At 44.3% G+C, this 15269-nt stretch overlaps 1 protein-coding gene across 6 annotated transcripts in view; it reads right to left on the bottom strand.

Annotated features, from left to right (window-relative positions):
* Nucleotides 1–14214, bottom strand: part of LOC106609968 (SLAM family member 5) — a 45423-nt gene extending 31209 nt beyond the window's left edge. For 4 of the 6 annotated variants that reach the window (XM_045722658.1, XM_045722655.1, XM_045722656.1 and 1 more), the window contains exon 1: nt 13739–13897. In XM_045722658.1, the coding sequence (XP_045578614.1) occupies nt 13739–13790 (52 nt within the window). In that variant the 5' untranslated portion in view covers nt 13791–13897. Of the gene's footprint in view, nt 1–13738; nt 13898–13932 lie in introns of those variants that run through there. The other 2 variants (XM_045722653.1, XM_045722654.1) reach the window with 2 other exon arrangements.
* Nucleotides 14215–15269: the final 1055 nt, after the last annotated feature.

Here is a 15269-nt window from a genome sequence, read left to right on the forward strand (position 1 = left end):
TGTTACAGCCTAAATTCTCACCCATCTACACACAATACCCCATAATTACAAAGTGAAATCATGTTTTTTTTAAATGTTAGCACATTTATTGAAAATGAAATACAGAAATATCTTATTTACATATTCACACCCCTGAGACAATACTTTGTAGAAGCATCTTTGGCAGCGATTACAGCTGTGTCTTTCGGGGTAAGTCTCTAAGGGCTTTGCAGACCTGGATTGTACAATATTTGCACATTATTCTTATTCTTCAAGCTCTGTCAAGTTGGTTGTTGATCATTGCTAGACAGCCTTTTTTCAAGCCGATTTAAGTCAGAACTGTAGCTAGGCCACTCATGGAACATTGACTGTCATCTTGGTAAGCAACTCCAGTGTATATTTGGCCTTTGTTTTTGGTTATTGTCCTGCTGAAAGGTGAATTTGTCTCCCATTCTGTTAAATCAGACTGAACTAGGTTTTCCTCTAGGATTTTGCCTGTGCTTATCTCTATTCCCTTTATTTATATCCTAAACAACTCCTAAGATCTTGCCGATGACAAGCATATCCATAACATGATGTAGCCACCACCATAATTTAAAATATGAAGAGTGGTACTGAGTGATGTCCTGTGTTGGATTTGGATTTGTCCCAAACATAACACTTTGCATTCAGGACATAAAGTTAATTTCTTAACCACATTTTTTGCAATTTTACTTTAGTGTCTCATTGCAAAAAGATTCATGTTTTGGAATATTTGTATTCTGTACTGGCTTCCTTCTGTTCACGCTGTCATTTAGGTTAGTATTTGGGATGAACTACAATGTTGTTGATCCATCCTCTGTTTTCTATCACCGCCACTAAACTCTGTGACTGTTTTATAGTCACCATTGGCCTCATCGTGAAATCCCTGAGTGATTTCCTTCCTCTCTGGCAACTGAGTCAGGAAGAATGTCTATCTTTGTAGTGACTGGGTGTATTGCTACACCGTCCAAAGTGTAATAACAACGTCACCATGCTCAAAGGGATATTAAATGTTTGTTTTTTATATTTTTACCCATCTACCGATAGGTGGCCTTCTTTGTGAGGCAATCTAAAACCTCCCTGGTCTTTGTGGTTGAATCTGTGTTTGAAATTCACTGCTCGACTGACATACCTTACAGACAATTGTAGGTACAGAAATGAGGTACTCATTCAAAAATCATGGTAACATGTGACTTGTTAGGCACATTATTTTGTCCTGAATTTATTTAGGCTTGCCATAACGAAGGGGTTGATTACATACAGTGCATTCGGAAAGTATTCACACCCTTTAACTTTTTCGACATTTTGCTACGTTACAGCCTCATTTTAAAATGTATTAAATAGTTTTTTCCCCTCATCAATCTACACCCAATATCCCATTCTGACAAAGCGAAAACAGTTTTTTTTTCTCCATTGATCATCCTTGAGATGTTTCTACAACTTGTTAGGAGTCCACCAGTTGTAAATGCAATTGATTTGACATGATTTGGAAAGGCACACACCTGTCTATATAATGTCCCACACTTGACCATGCATGTCAGAAAAAAACAAGCCATGAGGTTGAAATAATTATCCGTAGAGCTCCGAGACAGGATTGTGTCATGGCACAGATCTGGAGAAGGGTACCAAAAAATGTCTGCAGCATTGAATGTCCCCAAGAACATAGTGGCCTCTATCATTCTTAAATGGAAGACATTTGGAACCACCAAGACTCTTCCTAGAGCTGGCTGCCCGGCCAAACTGAGCAATCACCTTCCAGAAGGACAACCATCTCCGCAGCACTCCACCAATTAGGCCTTTATGGTAGAGTGGCCAGACAGAAGCCACTCCTCAGTAAATGGTACCTGACAGCCCGCTTGGAGTTTGCCAAAAGGCAACTAAAGACTCAGACCATGAGAAACAAGATTTTCTGGTTGGACTATTTTGCTTGAATTCCAAGTGCCACGTCTGGATACAACCTGGCACCATCCCTATGGTGAAGCATGGTGGTGGCAGTATCATGCTGTGGGGATGTTTTTCAGCGGCAGAGAATGGGAGACTAGTCAGGATCGAGGGAAAGATGAACGGAGCAAAGTACAGACATATGAAATCCTTGATGAAAACCTGCTCCAGAGGGCTCTGGACCTCGGACTGGGGTGAAGGTTCACCTTCCAACAGGACGACTGTAAGTACACAGCAAAGACAAAGCAGGAGTGGCTTCGGGACAAGTCTCTGAATGTCCTTGAGTGGCCCAGCCAGAGCCCAGACTTGAACCCGATCGAACATCTCTGGAGAGACCTGAAAATAGCTGTGCAGCAATGCTCCCCATCCAACCTGACAGAGCTTGAGAGGATCTGCAGAGAAGAGCGGGAGAAACTCCCCAAATACAGGTGCTATCACGTTTCAGGAGAAGACCCAGATGCAGACAGTGTCAAAGTAACAAAAGTTAATTACTAGGACAGGGGGCAGGCAAAATGACAGGTCAAGGGTCTTTTAAAAAGCGTTTATGAGCTCGTTAAGAAGCCGAGAATAAAAATGAGCTCTTTCATAGAAATAGGTCCTGCCTCTCAATAAATAGGATAAAGCAGATTATTCAGTCGACGTTCCTATCGGTCCTAGACTATGGCGAAATCATCGATTTCAACACAGCTGCTACTTCATTAAAGTCGTTAGATGCGGTTTATCATAGCGCACTGCGCTTTATTACAGGCAACAATTTTAGCAGTCAACACTGCATTCTTTACCAGAAAGTTGATTGGCCCTCTGATATCACGTAGGCCCTCTGATATGATTACTAAACTTTAGACATACGAGTTACCGCACCAGGTCTCAGGGATGGCTAACCCTGGAAATTCCTTTGGTCTCTGCTGCGTTAGCTAAAACAGCTTTTAGCTTTTTTGCACCTTATTTGTGGAACAATCTTCAAAATGTTCTGAAATATTATGTTTTGGTGCCTCTAGGCCAATTCAGAAAGCTGATTGAGGACCTTTTTACTGATGAATGTCTTTATTTTTTTCTTTCTTTCTGCTTGCATTTTTCTTTTCCTGTGTGTATTTTCTGTAATTTATGTAATTCAGGGCTCACCTGTAAAAGAGACAGAATTACTTTCCCATTGTTCCTCAAATGCAGTGTATGATAAACCATTTTCTAGCTCTGTGTCTCTAATTTTATCAAATGAAAAAAACTATTTCAAATTTTGCTACATAGGACAGAATCAAGGTCCTATGTAGGACCGAATAAAGGCCTATAGGCCAACGGCCGAGACAATAAGAAGACATAATAACAGATATACCGTAATTTCCGGACTATAAGCTGCTACTTTTTCCCCACGCTTTGAACCTCGCGGCTTAAACAATGATGCAGCTAATATGGATTTTTCCCGCTTTCAAATAAAAAAATAAAAAAATAAAAAAACACATTCTGTGACGTGCTCAGTTTTTTTGGCGGCATGAAGCTTTCATTAGACCAATGAAATTGCCGAACGGGTTAAGGTCAAACAACTTTTTTGTTTACTGTTTAGATTAAATCGAGCGCGCTCAAACTTCCCATCATTCTGATTACGGTAGTCATTTTGTCACCCTCATCATGGCAAAGACACGGAGAAATGCATATGATGCAGCTTTCAAGTTGAAGGCGATTGATCTGGCTGTTGGAAAAGGAAATAGAGCTGCTGCACGGGAGCTTGGTCTGGAGCAATGACTTTCTTGGTGTAGGCTACTGTTTACTGCTACTGTTTAATTTAAAAAAAAATGTTACAAGCCGTGTTTCGTTAAAGCCTATTTATTTTAGTTACAAGCCGTGTTTCGTTAACGCCTGGGTAAATTTGTTTCAATGTACCGGTAGGCACCTGCGGCTTACAGACATGTGCGGCTTATTTATGTTCAAAATAAGAATTTTTTAAAAATTCAGTGGGTGCGGCTTATATTCAGGTGCGCTCAATAGTCCGGAAATTACGGTATTCAACCACACCTTTTGTTTCATCACAAAACCGGAGAGCAACATCTGTCAGGTGAAGTCCACAAAACATATTACATGTAACAAACAGTTACATGACCTACAGCATGGTCAAGCAAGTTAATATTTCCGACATTTTCGGACTACTAAACAACTATTTATTTAGAACTACAGAGAGTTACCACAAGTCACACTTAAACACTTAAAGCTGTTTTACCTCATTTCGATCAGCATGTTAAATGCGCAACCAGGGGGGGGGGGGGGACTCTAGACCACCTTTACTCCACACACAGAGATGCGTACAACCTCTCCCTTGCCGTCCATTTGGCAAATCTGACCATAATTCTATCCTCCTGATTCCTGCTTACAAGCAAAAATTTAAGCAGGAAGCACCGGTGACTCGGTCAATAAAAAAGTGGTCAGATGAAGCAAATGCTAAGCTACAGGACTGTTTTGCTAGCACAGACTGGAATAGGTTCTGGGATTTTTCCGATGGCATTGAGGAGTACACCACATCAGTCATTGGCTTCATCAATAACTGCATCAATGACGTTGTCTCCATAGTGACTGTACGTACATACCCCAACCAGAAGCCATGGATTACAGGCAACATCCGCACTGAGCTAAAGGGTAGAGCTGCCAGTTTCAAGAAGGTTATAAGAAATCTCTGATGAACCATCAAACAGGCAAAACATCAATACAGGACTAAGATCGAATCGTACTACACTGGCTTCGACGCTCGTCAGATGTGGCAGGGCTTGCACACTATGCCAGACTACAAAGGGAAGCACAGCTGAGAGCTGCCCAGTGACACAAGCCTACCAGACAAGCTAAATTACTTCTATGCTAGCTTTGAGGCAAGTAACACTGAAACATGCATGAGAGCATCAGCTGTTCCGGACGACTGTGTGATCACGCTCTCCGCAGCCGATGTGAGTAAGACCTAAACAGGTAAACATTCACAAGGCCACAGGGCCAGATGGATTACCAGGACGTGTACTCCGAGCATGCGCTGACCAACTGGCAAGTGTCTTCACTGACATTTTCAACCTGTCCCTGTTTGAGTCTGTAATACCAACATGTTACAAGCAGAACACCATAGTCACTGTGCCCAAGAACACTAAGGTAACCTGCCTAAATGATTACCGACCCGAAGCAGTCACGTATGTAGCCATGAAGTGCTTTGAAAGGCTGGTCATGGCTCACATCAACACCATTATCCCAGAAACCCTAGACCCACTTCAGTTTATGTACTGCCCTAACAGATCCGCAGATGATGCCATCTCTATTGCACTCCACACTGCCCTTTCACACCTGGACAAAAGAAACACCTATGTGAGAATGCTATTCATTGACTACATCTCAGCGTTCAACACCATAGTGCCCTCAAAGCTCATCACTAAGCTAAGGACCCTGGGACTAAACACCTCCCTCTGCAACTGGATACTGAACTTCCTGACAGTGGTAAGGATAGGTAACAACACATCCGCCACTCTGATCCTCAACATGGGGGCCCCTCAGGGTTGCATGCTCAGTCCCCTCCTGTACTCCCTGTTCACTCATGACTGCATGGCCAGGCATGACTCCAACACCATCATTAAGTTTGCTGATGACACAACAGTGGTCGGCCTGATTACCGACAACGATGAGACATCCTATAGGGAGGAGGTCAATGACCTGGGCGTGTGGTGCCAGGACAACAACCTCTCCCTCGACATGATCAAGACAAAGGAGATGATTGTGGACTACAGGAAAAGGAAGACCCGAGTGCGCCCCCATTCTCATGGAGAGGGCTATAGTGGAGCAGGTTGAGAGCTTCAAGTTCCTTGGTGTTCACATCACCAACAAACTAACATGGTCCAAGCACACCAAGACAGTCGTGAAGAGGGCACGACAAAACCTATTCCTCCTCAGGAGACTGAAAAGATTTTGCATGGGTCCTCAGAAGGTTGTACAGCTGCTCCATCGAGAGCATCCTGACAGGTTGCATCACTGCCTGGTATGCCAAATGCTCGGCCTCCGACCGCAAGGCACTACAGAGTGTAGTACGTACGGCCCAGTACATCACTGGGGCCAAGCTTCCTGCCATCCAGGACCTCTATACCAGGTGGTGTCAGAGGAAGGCCCTAAAAATTGTCAAAGACTCCAGCCAACCTAGTCATAGACTGTTCTCTCTGCCACTGCACAGCAAGCGATACCGGAGCGCCAAGTCTAGGTCCAAGAGGCTTCTAAACAGCTTCTACCTCCAAGCCATAAGACTCCTGAACATCTAATCAAATGGCTACCCAGACTATTTGTATGGCCCCCCTCTTTTTTGCGCTGCTGTAACACTTATTATCTATACATAGTCACTTTAATAACTCTACCTACATGTACATATTACCTCAATTACCTTGACTAACCGGTGCCCCAGCACATTGACCCCCGCACATGCTCTTTAATTATTTGCTACTTTTATTTCTTAGATATTTATCTTAAAACTGCATTGTTGGTTAAGGGCTTGTAAGTAAGCATTTCACTGTAAGGTGTTGTATTTGGCACATGTGACAAATACAATTTGATGTGAAGTCCCAAAGAAAACAGGCGCTTCCTCCCTTATTCCAGCCCCATATCAGCGTCGACATTTCAACATCTATTCATCTACAGTTGAAGTCAGAAGTTTACATACACCTTAGCCAACTAGATTTAAACTCCGTTTTTCACAATTTCTGACATTTAATCTGAATAAAAAGTCCCTGTCTTAGGTCAGTTTGGATCACCACTTTATTTTAAGACTGTGAAAGATCAGAATAATGGTTGAGTGAATGGTTTATTTCAGCTTTTATTTCTTTCATCACATTCCCAGTGGGTCAGAAGTTTACATACACTCAATTAATATTTGGTAGCATTGCCTTTAAATTGTTTAACTTGGGTCAAACGTGTCGGGTAATCTTCCATAAGCTTCCCACAATAAATTGGGTGAATTGTGGCCCATTCCTCCTGACAGAGCTGGAGTAACTGAGTCAGGTTTGTAGGCCTTCTTGCTCGCACACACTTTTTCAGTTCTGCCCACACATTTTCTATAGCATTGAGGTCAGGGCTTTGTGATGGCCACTCCAATACCTTGACTTTGTTGTCCTTAAGCTATTTTGCTACAACTTTGGAAGTATGCTTGGGGTCATTGTCCATTTGGAAGACCCATTTGCGACCAAGCTTTAACTTCCTGACTGATGTCTTGAGATGTTGCGTCAATATATGCACATAATTTTCCTCCCTCATGATGCCATCTATTTTGTGAAGTGCACCAGTCCCTCCTGCAGCAAAGCACCCCCACAACGATGCTGCCACCCCCATGCTTCACGGTTGAGATGGTGTTCTTCGGCTTGCAAGCCTCCCACTTTGTTCCTCCTAACATGATGGTCATTATGGCCAAACAGTTCTATTTTTGTTTCATCAGACCAGAGAACATTGCTCCAAAAAGTACGATCTTTGTCCCCATGTGCAGGTACAAACGTAGTCTGGCTTTTTTATTGTCACGTCCTGACCAGAAAATGAGTTATTTGTTATTATTGTTTGGTCAGGACGTGGCAGGGGGTATTTGTTTTATATGGTTCGGGGTGTGTGTTTATGTAGAGGGGTGTTTGATTTATGTATTCCGGGGTTTTGGTCTATGTTTGTATATTTCTACGTCTGTTCTAGGGTGTTTAATTCTATGTTTAGGTATTTGGGATTGGGGCCTTCAATTGGAGGCAGCTGTTTATCGTTGCCTCTGATTGAAGGTCCTATAATTAGGAGTATGTTTGTTTTGGGAATGGTGGGAGGTTGTTCTTTGTACTTCCGTGTGAGCCTACAAGACTGTTCGTTCGTTTATTGTTTTGTTTATTAGTCGTGTTCTCAATAAAAGTTAAGATGAGCACTCAACCCGCTGCGCCTTGGTCCATTCACTACGACGACCGTAACAGAACCTCCCACCAACCACGGACCAAGCAGCGGGCCCAGGAGGAGGAAGGATCCTGGGCCAGGGAGAAAAGGGAGTGGAGGACATCTTGGACATGGGAGGAGATAATGGCAGGGGACAAGACCTTGCCATGGAGACAGGTGGAGACAGCAAGAGAGGACCGGCGAAGGTGGAACGAAGACCGGGACTGTTACAGTGGTACACGGTTGGCGTTTAAGCCTGAGAGGCAGCCCCAAGGCACACGGGTAGATTGGCTGGGCCAGGATTAAGCACCAAGCCAACTCCCCGTGCTTATTGGAGGCAGCCTATTACTGGTCAGGTCCCGTGCTTTGTAGTGATGCTCACGGCGTCGAGGCCAAGTGTTCACAGGCCGGTGTGCACGGTGCAAGCGCCCCGCATTTGCCAGGGGGAAGCGGGCATCCAGCCAGTAAGGGTGGAGCCAGTACTGCGCTCAAGACCGCCAGTGCGTCTTCACGGCCCAGTGTAACCTGTTCCCGCTCCTCGCACTAGCCTTGAGGTGCGTGTCTCCAGTCTGACACTTCCAGCACCAGCCCCACGCACTAGGCTTCCAGTGCATCAGCCCAGTCCAGTACGTCCTGTTCCTGCTCCTCGCACTAGCCTTGGGGTGCGTGTCTCCAGTCTGGTACCTCCACTACCAGCCCCACGCACCAGGCCTCCAGTGCGTCAGCCCAGTCCAGCTCATCCTGCTCCTGTTCCTCGCACTAGCCCTGTGGTGTGTGTCCTTAGTCTGGCGCGCCCTAAGCCAGCCCCACGCACCAGGCCTCCAGTGCGTCAGCCCAGTCCCGAGCTTCCGACGACAGTACCTCGTCCAGAGTGTCCGGCAACAGTGCCTCGTCCAGAACTTCCAGCAACAGTGCCTCGTCCAGAGCTTCCGGCGACAGTGCCCCGTAGAGAGACGGCCCACTGTCCGGAACCAAGAGAGACGGCCCACTGTCCGGAACCAAGAGAGACGGCCTACAGTCCGGAACCGAGTGAGACGGCCTACAGTCCGGAACCGAGAGAGACGGCCTACAGTCCGGAACCGAGAGAGTCGCCCTACAGTCCGGAGCTCCCAGAGTCGCCCTACAGTCCGGAGCTCCCAGAGTCGCCCTACAGTCCGGAGCTCCCAGAGTCGCCCTACAGTCCGGAGCTCCCAGAGTACAGCCCAGGGTCTACAGTGACATGCTTCAGGCCGAGGTATTCGGTAGGGGTGGACTGGTCAGGTAGGGGACTAAGGCCTGAGCCTGAGCCACCTCCACTGTAGGAGGTTTGGGGAGGGGGGGGTGTAGCACGGGAGCCGTCGGTGACGGCAGCCACCCTCCCTTCCCTCCCTTTAATTTAGGGGTTCTTTTTGTAGATATTTTTTGTTGTCAGGTGCATCCGGCGTCTGCACCTTTGGGGGGGGTACTGTCACGTCCTGACCAGAAAAGGGGTTATTTGTTATTATTGTTTGGTCAGGACGTGGCAGGGGGTATTTGTTTTATATGGTTTGGGGTGTGTGTTTATGTAGAGGGGTGTTTGATTTATGTATTCCGGGGTTTTGGTCTATGTTCTATGTTTGTATATTTCTATGTCTGTTCTAGGGTGTTTAATTCTATGTTTAGGTATTTGGGATTGGGGCCTTCAATTGGAGGCAGCTGTTTATTGTTGCCTCTGATTGAAGGTCCTATAATTAGGAGTATGTTTGTTTTGGGAATGGTGGGAGGTTGTTCTTTGTACTGCTGTGTGAGCCTACAAGACTGTTCGTTCATTTATTAGTCGTGTTCTCAATAAAAGTTAAGATGAGCACTCACTCACTACGACGAACGTGACATTTATGGCGGTTTTGGAGCAGTGGCTTCTTCCTTGCTAAGCGGCCTTTCAGGTTATGTCAATATATGACTCGTTTTCCTATAGATACTTTTGTACCCGTTTCCTCCAGCATCTTCACAAGGTCCTTTGCTGTTGTTCTGGGATTGATTTGCCCTTTTCGCACCAAAGTACGTTAATCTCTAGGAGACAGAACACGTCTCCTTCCTGAACGGTATGATGGCTGCGTGGTCCCGTTGTGCTTATACTTGCGTACTATTGTTTGTACAGATGAACGAGGTACCTTCAGGCATTTGGAAGGATGATCCAAGGATGAACCAGACTTGTGGAGGTCTACAATTTGTTTTCTGAGGTCTTGGCTGATTTCTTTTGATTTTCCCATGATGTCAAGCAAAGAGGCACTGAGTTTGAAGGTAGGCTTTGAAATACATCCACAGGTACACCTCCAATTGACTGAAATGATGTCAATTAGCCTATCAGAAGCTTCTAAAGCCATGACATCATTTTCTGGAATTTTCCAAGCTGTTTAAAGGCACAGTCAACTTAGTGTGTAACCTTCTCACCCACTGGAATTGTGATACAGTGAGTTATAAGTGAAATAATCTGTCTGTAAACAATTGTTGGAAAAATTACTTGTGTCATGCACAAAGTAGATGTCCTAACCGACTTGCCAAAACTATAGTTTGTTAACAAGACATTTGGGGAGTGGTTGAAAAACGAGTTTTAATGACTCCAACCTAAGTGTATGTAAACTTCCGACTTCAACTGTATGCTTAGTCTAATACAGTGAAACCTAAAAGATATAAAACAACTATTTAGTCCAATCAACGTAAGCTACATATGATGTGGCAGTCCATGTTACTGATTTCTGTGTGTGTGTGTGCGTGAAAACATGTTAACGCACCTTACTTGTAGAGAAGCGCCAATGCCGCCATCCTCCATTTTGTAAACGGTCTATGACTCTGTCATACAGTAGGCTAGACGCTTTTAGTTTTGGTTGTTCTAGGCTACCTGGCTAAAACGCTTGCTGGCTAGCCTAACTTCCCTTCATTGGAAACGATGCGCCAGGCCAGCTAATTGGCGTTAGCCTATAGTAGGTCTATATGCCTACTACATCTAGATAGCTACATGTTGAACTTCCATCCTCTCAGGCCAGGAGCACAACGTATGAATTTATGGTTGGATCAGAATTGCCGTTATAATCATTGGCCAGTACTGAGAATGAAGTAAAACAACAAGTCCTAATCCCTATCTACATCCATGGCTAATTTTGGAAAGGGCTGATTTTAGCTAGCTAGCCACCGGAGGACAAAGACATAACGAGATGCAACAACTGAAGTTCTCTCAATGACGTTTGGCACCGAGACAAAAGATGGGCCTATATTATTTTGTTTCTTTTATTCTTGGTTATTCTTTTGAGGAAGCTTGTCTACCCTTTGCATCCATGAATACACACCCTTGCATATTCTACAAAAATTAATTGGTAGCTGATTAGTATGCTGTTACATCAAACATTTATTTTACAATCTGCAATTAATTAATATCCAACTTTAATTAGGCTACTGAACAAGTAGGCCCCTAATTACACTATGTAGACAAAGGTATGTGAACACCCCTTCGATTTAGCCATTTCAGCCACACTCGTTGCTGACAGGTGTGTAAAATCGACACAGCCATACAATCTCCATAGACAAACAATGGCAGTAAAATTGCCTTACTGAAGAGCTCAGTGACGTTCAACGTGGAACGGTCATAGGGTGCCACCTTTCCAACAAGTCAGATCGTCAAATTTCTGCCCTGCTAGAGCTGCCCTGGTCAACTGTAAGTGCTGTTATTGTAAAGTGGAAACATCTAGGAGCAACAAAGGCTCAGCTGCGAAATGGTAGGCCTCACAAGCTCACAGAACGGGACCGCCTAGTGCTAAAGCGCATATTGTCTAAAAAGCGTCTGTCCTCAGTTGCAACACTCTCTATTGAGTTCCAAACTGCCTTTGGAAGTAACTTCAGCACAAAAACTGTTCGTTGGGAGGTTCATGAAATGGGTTTCCATGGCTGAGCAGCCGCACACAAGCCTAAGATCACCATGCGCAATGCCAAGCATCGGCTGGAGTGGTGTAAAGCTCTCCGACTCTGGAGCAGTGGAAACGCATTCTCTGGAGTGATGAATCACGCTTCACCATCTGGCAGTCCGACAGACAAATCTGGGTTTGACGGATGCCAGGAGAACGCTACCTGCTTGAATGCATAGTGCCAACTGTAAAATTTGGTGGAGGAGGAATAATGGTCTGGGGATGTTTTTCATGGTTCGAGCTAGACCCCTTTAGTTTCAGAGAAGGGAAATCTTAAACTACAGCATACAATGAAATTCTAGACAATTCTGTGCTTCCAACTTTGTGACAACAGTTTGGGGAAGGCCCTTTCCTGTTTGATCATAACAATGCCCCCCGTGCACAAAGCGAGGTCCATACAGAAATGATTTGTCAAGATCGTGTAGAAGAACTTGACTGGCCTTCACAGAGCCCTGACCTCAACAACACCGAACACCTTTGGGATGAATTGGAACGCCGACTGCAAGCCAGCCTAATCGCCCAATATCAGTGCCCGACCTCACTAATGCTCTTGTGACAGAATGGAAATAAGTCCCCGCAGAAATTTTCCAACATCTAGTGGGAAGCCTTCCCAGAAGAGTGAAGGCTGTTATAGCGGCAAAGGGGGGGGGGAACAACTCCATATTAATGCCCATGATTTTGGAATGAAATGTTCGACGAGCACGTGTCCACATACTTATGGCCATGTAGCGTAGCTCTTATTGCTCTTGAACGTCTTCATTCCCTACACAAAAAAACACCGTTTTTTCTGTCCCACGCTATGAAATTCATCATGCTACTGTGTCTCAAGATCAGTGACCAGACCATTACCTTTTTATTAACAAAGTACATCGCCTGTTCCAACGACCTGCCTCTCGCTCTTCAATCCATCTATGTGAAAGAACCACTGACCACGTAATCACAGGAAACCACCAACATTTCCTGTTTAGAGAAGAACAATCTAATGCACCATTCGAATGTTGCTTAATACCACTGAGTTTGAATGTTCATTTTACCTAATGACTTTTATACGTTGATATCCATGAAAGGATTTCTTCATTTTGGGGACGAAGCCATGTCCGTTGCCCTTCAATGATTCAACATGGTTGAGGGAATTCCCAAGTCCCAACACCATAAAGGTGCGTGTTTTACTATCACATCTATAATCATTAGGCACTATGAGTCAAAACAGTGAGGCTGTGAGCTCTGTCAGTTGGAAAAAAAGCAAATAGTAATGCAAATTTAGTTTCAAATGACTTGCTACAGTTTCTATCTCAGATATTATAAAAGGTTGTCAGCCTGTTGTTTCCAAAAGATCATTAATCTCTCATAAATTAGTCTATGCATCAAAGTATTACTCTGTAGTTGGTGTTTAGACCGCAAACTTTTATAGCCTCCACCTCTTTCTTCCCATGAAAGAGCTCTGTTAAACAACCTACTCTGTCATTATCTATCCCTTACTGTAAATATTTATCAAACGCTCAGACAGGATACAGGAGGATATGTCTCTAGAGAGAGAGGAATGTTATTTTGAGTCTTAGCAACAGGCTACACACTGTTTAAATGATTTACCCTTTACACATTTAATAAGGGGGGGGGGAATGCAATTTGGGGAATTACATTTACATTTTAGTCATTTAGCAGACGCTCTTATCCAGAGCGACTTACAGTAGTGAATGCATACATTTCATACATTTGTTTTTCCCGTACTGGTCTCCCGTGGGAATCGAAATCACAACCGTGGCGTTGCAAACACCATGCTCTACCAACTGAGCCACACGGGACATTTGGTCTGCGCTCCATGCACTACAGCTGCTAGCCTAGGCTCCCTTATCAGGAGCCACAACAAACGTACAAAAATACGTTTCTAAAGTTACTAATTAAAACATTGAACATTTTAAAACAAATAAAGTTTAGGCTACTTATCTATCATCTCCCACATACACAGTAAATCAGTAACAAAAGAAACATACCATCAGTGTCGAAATACAGCAGCATTAACGTCCATCCAAACAAATGGTTCATTGTTCTAAAGCTGGAGCTGTTCAGTGGTGTGCACTGTGAACAACCTGAAAGGTGTACAGAGGACAGAATAAACTCAACCAGACCCTCTGGGGTGTGTTCGTTTCTTAATAAATGGAAGCAAACAAAACAGGGAGGGACCTACCTGAATTTGTCCAATAGAACCTGTCGTTTTACTTGCACTAATTTGGACTAATGATTACACCCCGATCTCATCACCAGCCTGTTTCTCCCTCCGGTACTAGAGAGAGAAGATTGGTTGCCAACCCTGTCAGTAATCACAACATTGCCGTCAACATCACAACACCCTGTGGAGATGGAGGCCTTGGAGAACACGTATGTGTGAGAAATCATATAATCCATTATTGCCATCAGCTCATTAGACTACAATACCCATCGCTCTTGAGACGGGGAGCGGTTAGGAGATTTGTTGTGTAGTGATGAACCAGAGTAGTGTACTGTAGGTTGTTAAAGACCACCTTCTAGTGGACTAAATGTAGAATTTCGTTGTCAACTGTTTACAGTTTGCATCATCTTGTATGGTAGCCTTCTATGTTCTATTATGGTATATACGCTGAGTGTACAAAACATGAGGAAAACTTACTCTTTCCATGACATAGACTGACCAGGTGAATCCAGGTGAAAGCTATTATCCCTTATTGATGTCATGGTCACCTGTTAAATCCACTTCAATCAGTGTAGATGAAGGGGAGGAGACAGGTTAAAGAAGGATTTTTAAGCTTTGAGACAATTGAGACATGGATTGTGTATGTGTGCCATTCAGAGGGTGAATGGGTAAGACAAAAGATGTAAGTGCCTTTTAACTGGGTATGGTAGTAGGTGCCAGGTGCACCAGCTTGAGTGTGTCAAAAACTGCAATGCTGCTAGGTTTTTCACGCTCAACAGTTTCCTGTGTGTATCAAGAATGGTCCACCACCCAAAAGACATACAGCCAACTTGACGCAATTGTGGGAAGCGTTAGAGTCGACATGGGCCAGCGTCCCTGTGGAACACTTCGACACCTTGTAGAGTCCATGCCCCGGCGAGTTAATGCTGTTCTGATGGCAGGTGCAACTCAATATTAGGAAGGTGTTCCTAATGTTTTGTACACTCAGTGCCTTCAGAAAGTATTCATATTGTCACGTCCTGACCAGCAGAGGGTGTATTGTGTTAGTCTTGGTCAGGATGTGGCAGGTGGTTTGTGTTTGTTAAATGTTGTGTGGGTGATTGGGACTTCCAATTGAAGGCAGGTGTGTTGAGTTGCCTTTGATTGGAAGTCCTATATAGGTGTGTGTGTTTTTCTTTGGGGTTGTGGGTGGTTGTTTGTGTGCACTGCGTTGGTTTGAGCCTGCCACACTGTTACCGGTGTAAGTACTGTTTATTGTTTTTTTTGTTCAGTTGGATGCTTTACATGTTTCCTTTAATAAACATGAGTGTCCACAATCCCGCTGCGCCTTGGTCCTCTTCTCTACATGACAACTT

This window comes from Salmo salar, chromosome ssa08, assembly GCF_905237065.1.
Source record: "Salmo salar chromosome ssa08, Ssal_v3.1, whole genome shotgun sequence".
Taxonomy (NCBI): Eukaryota; Metazoa; Chordata; class Actinopteri; order Salmoniformes; family Salmonidae; genus Salmo; species Salmo salar.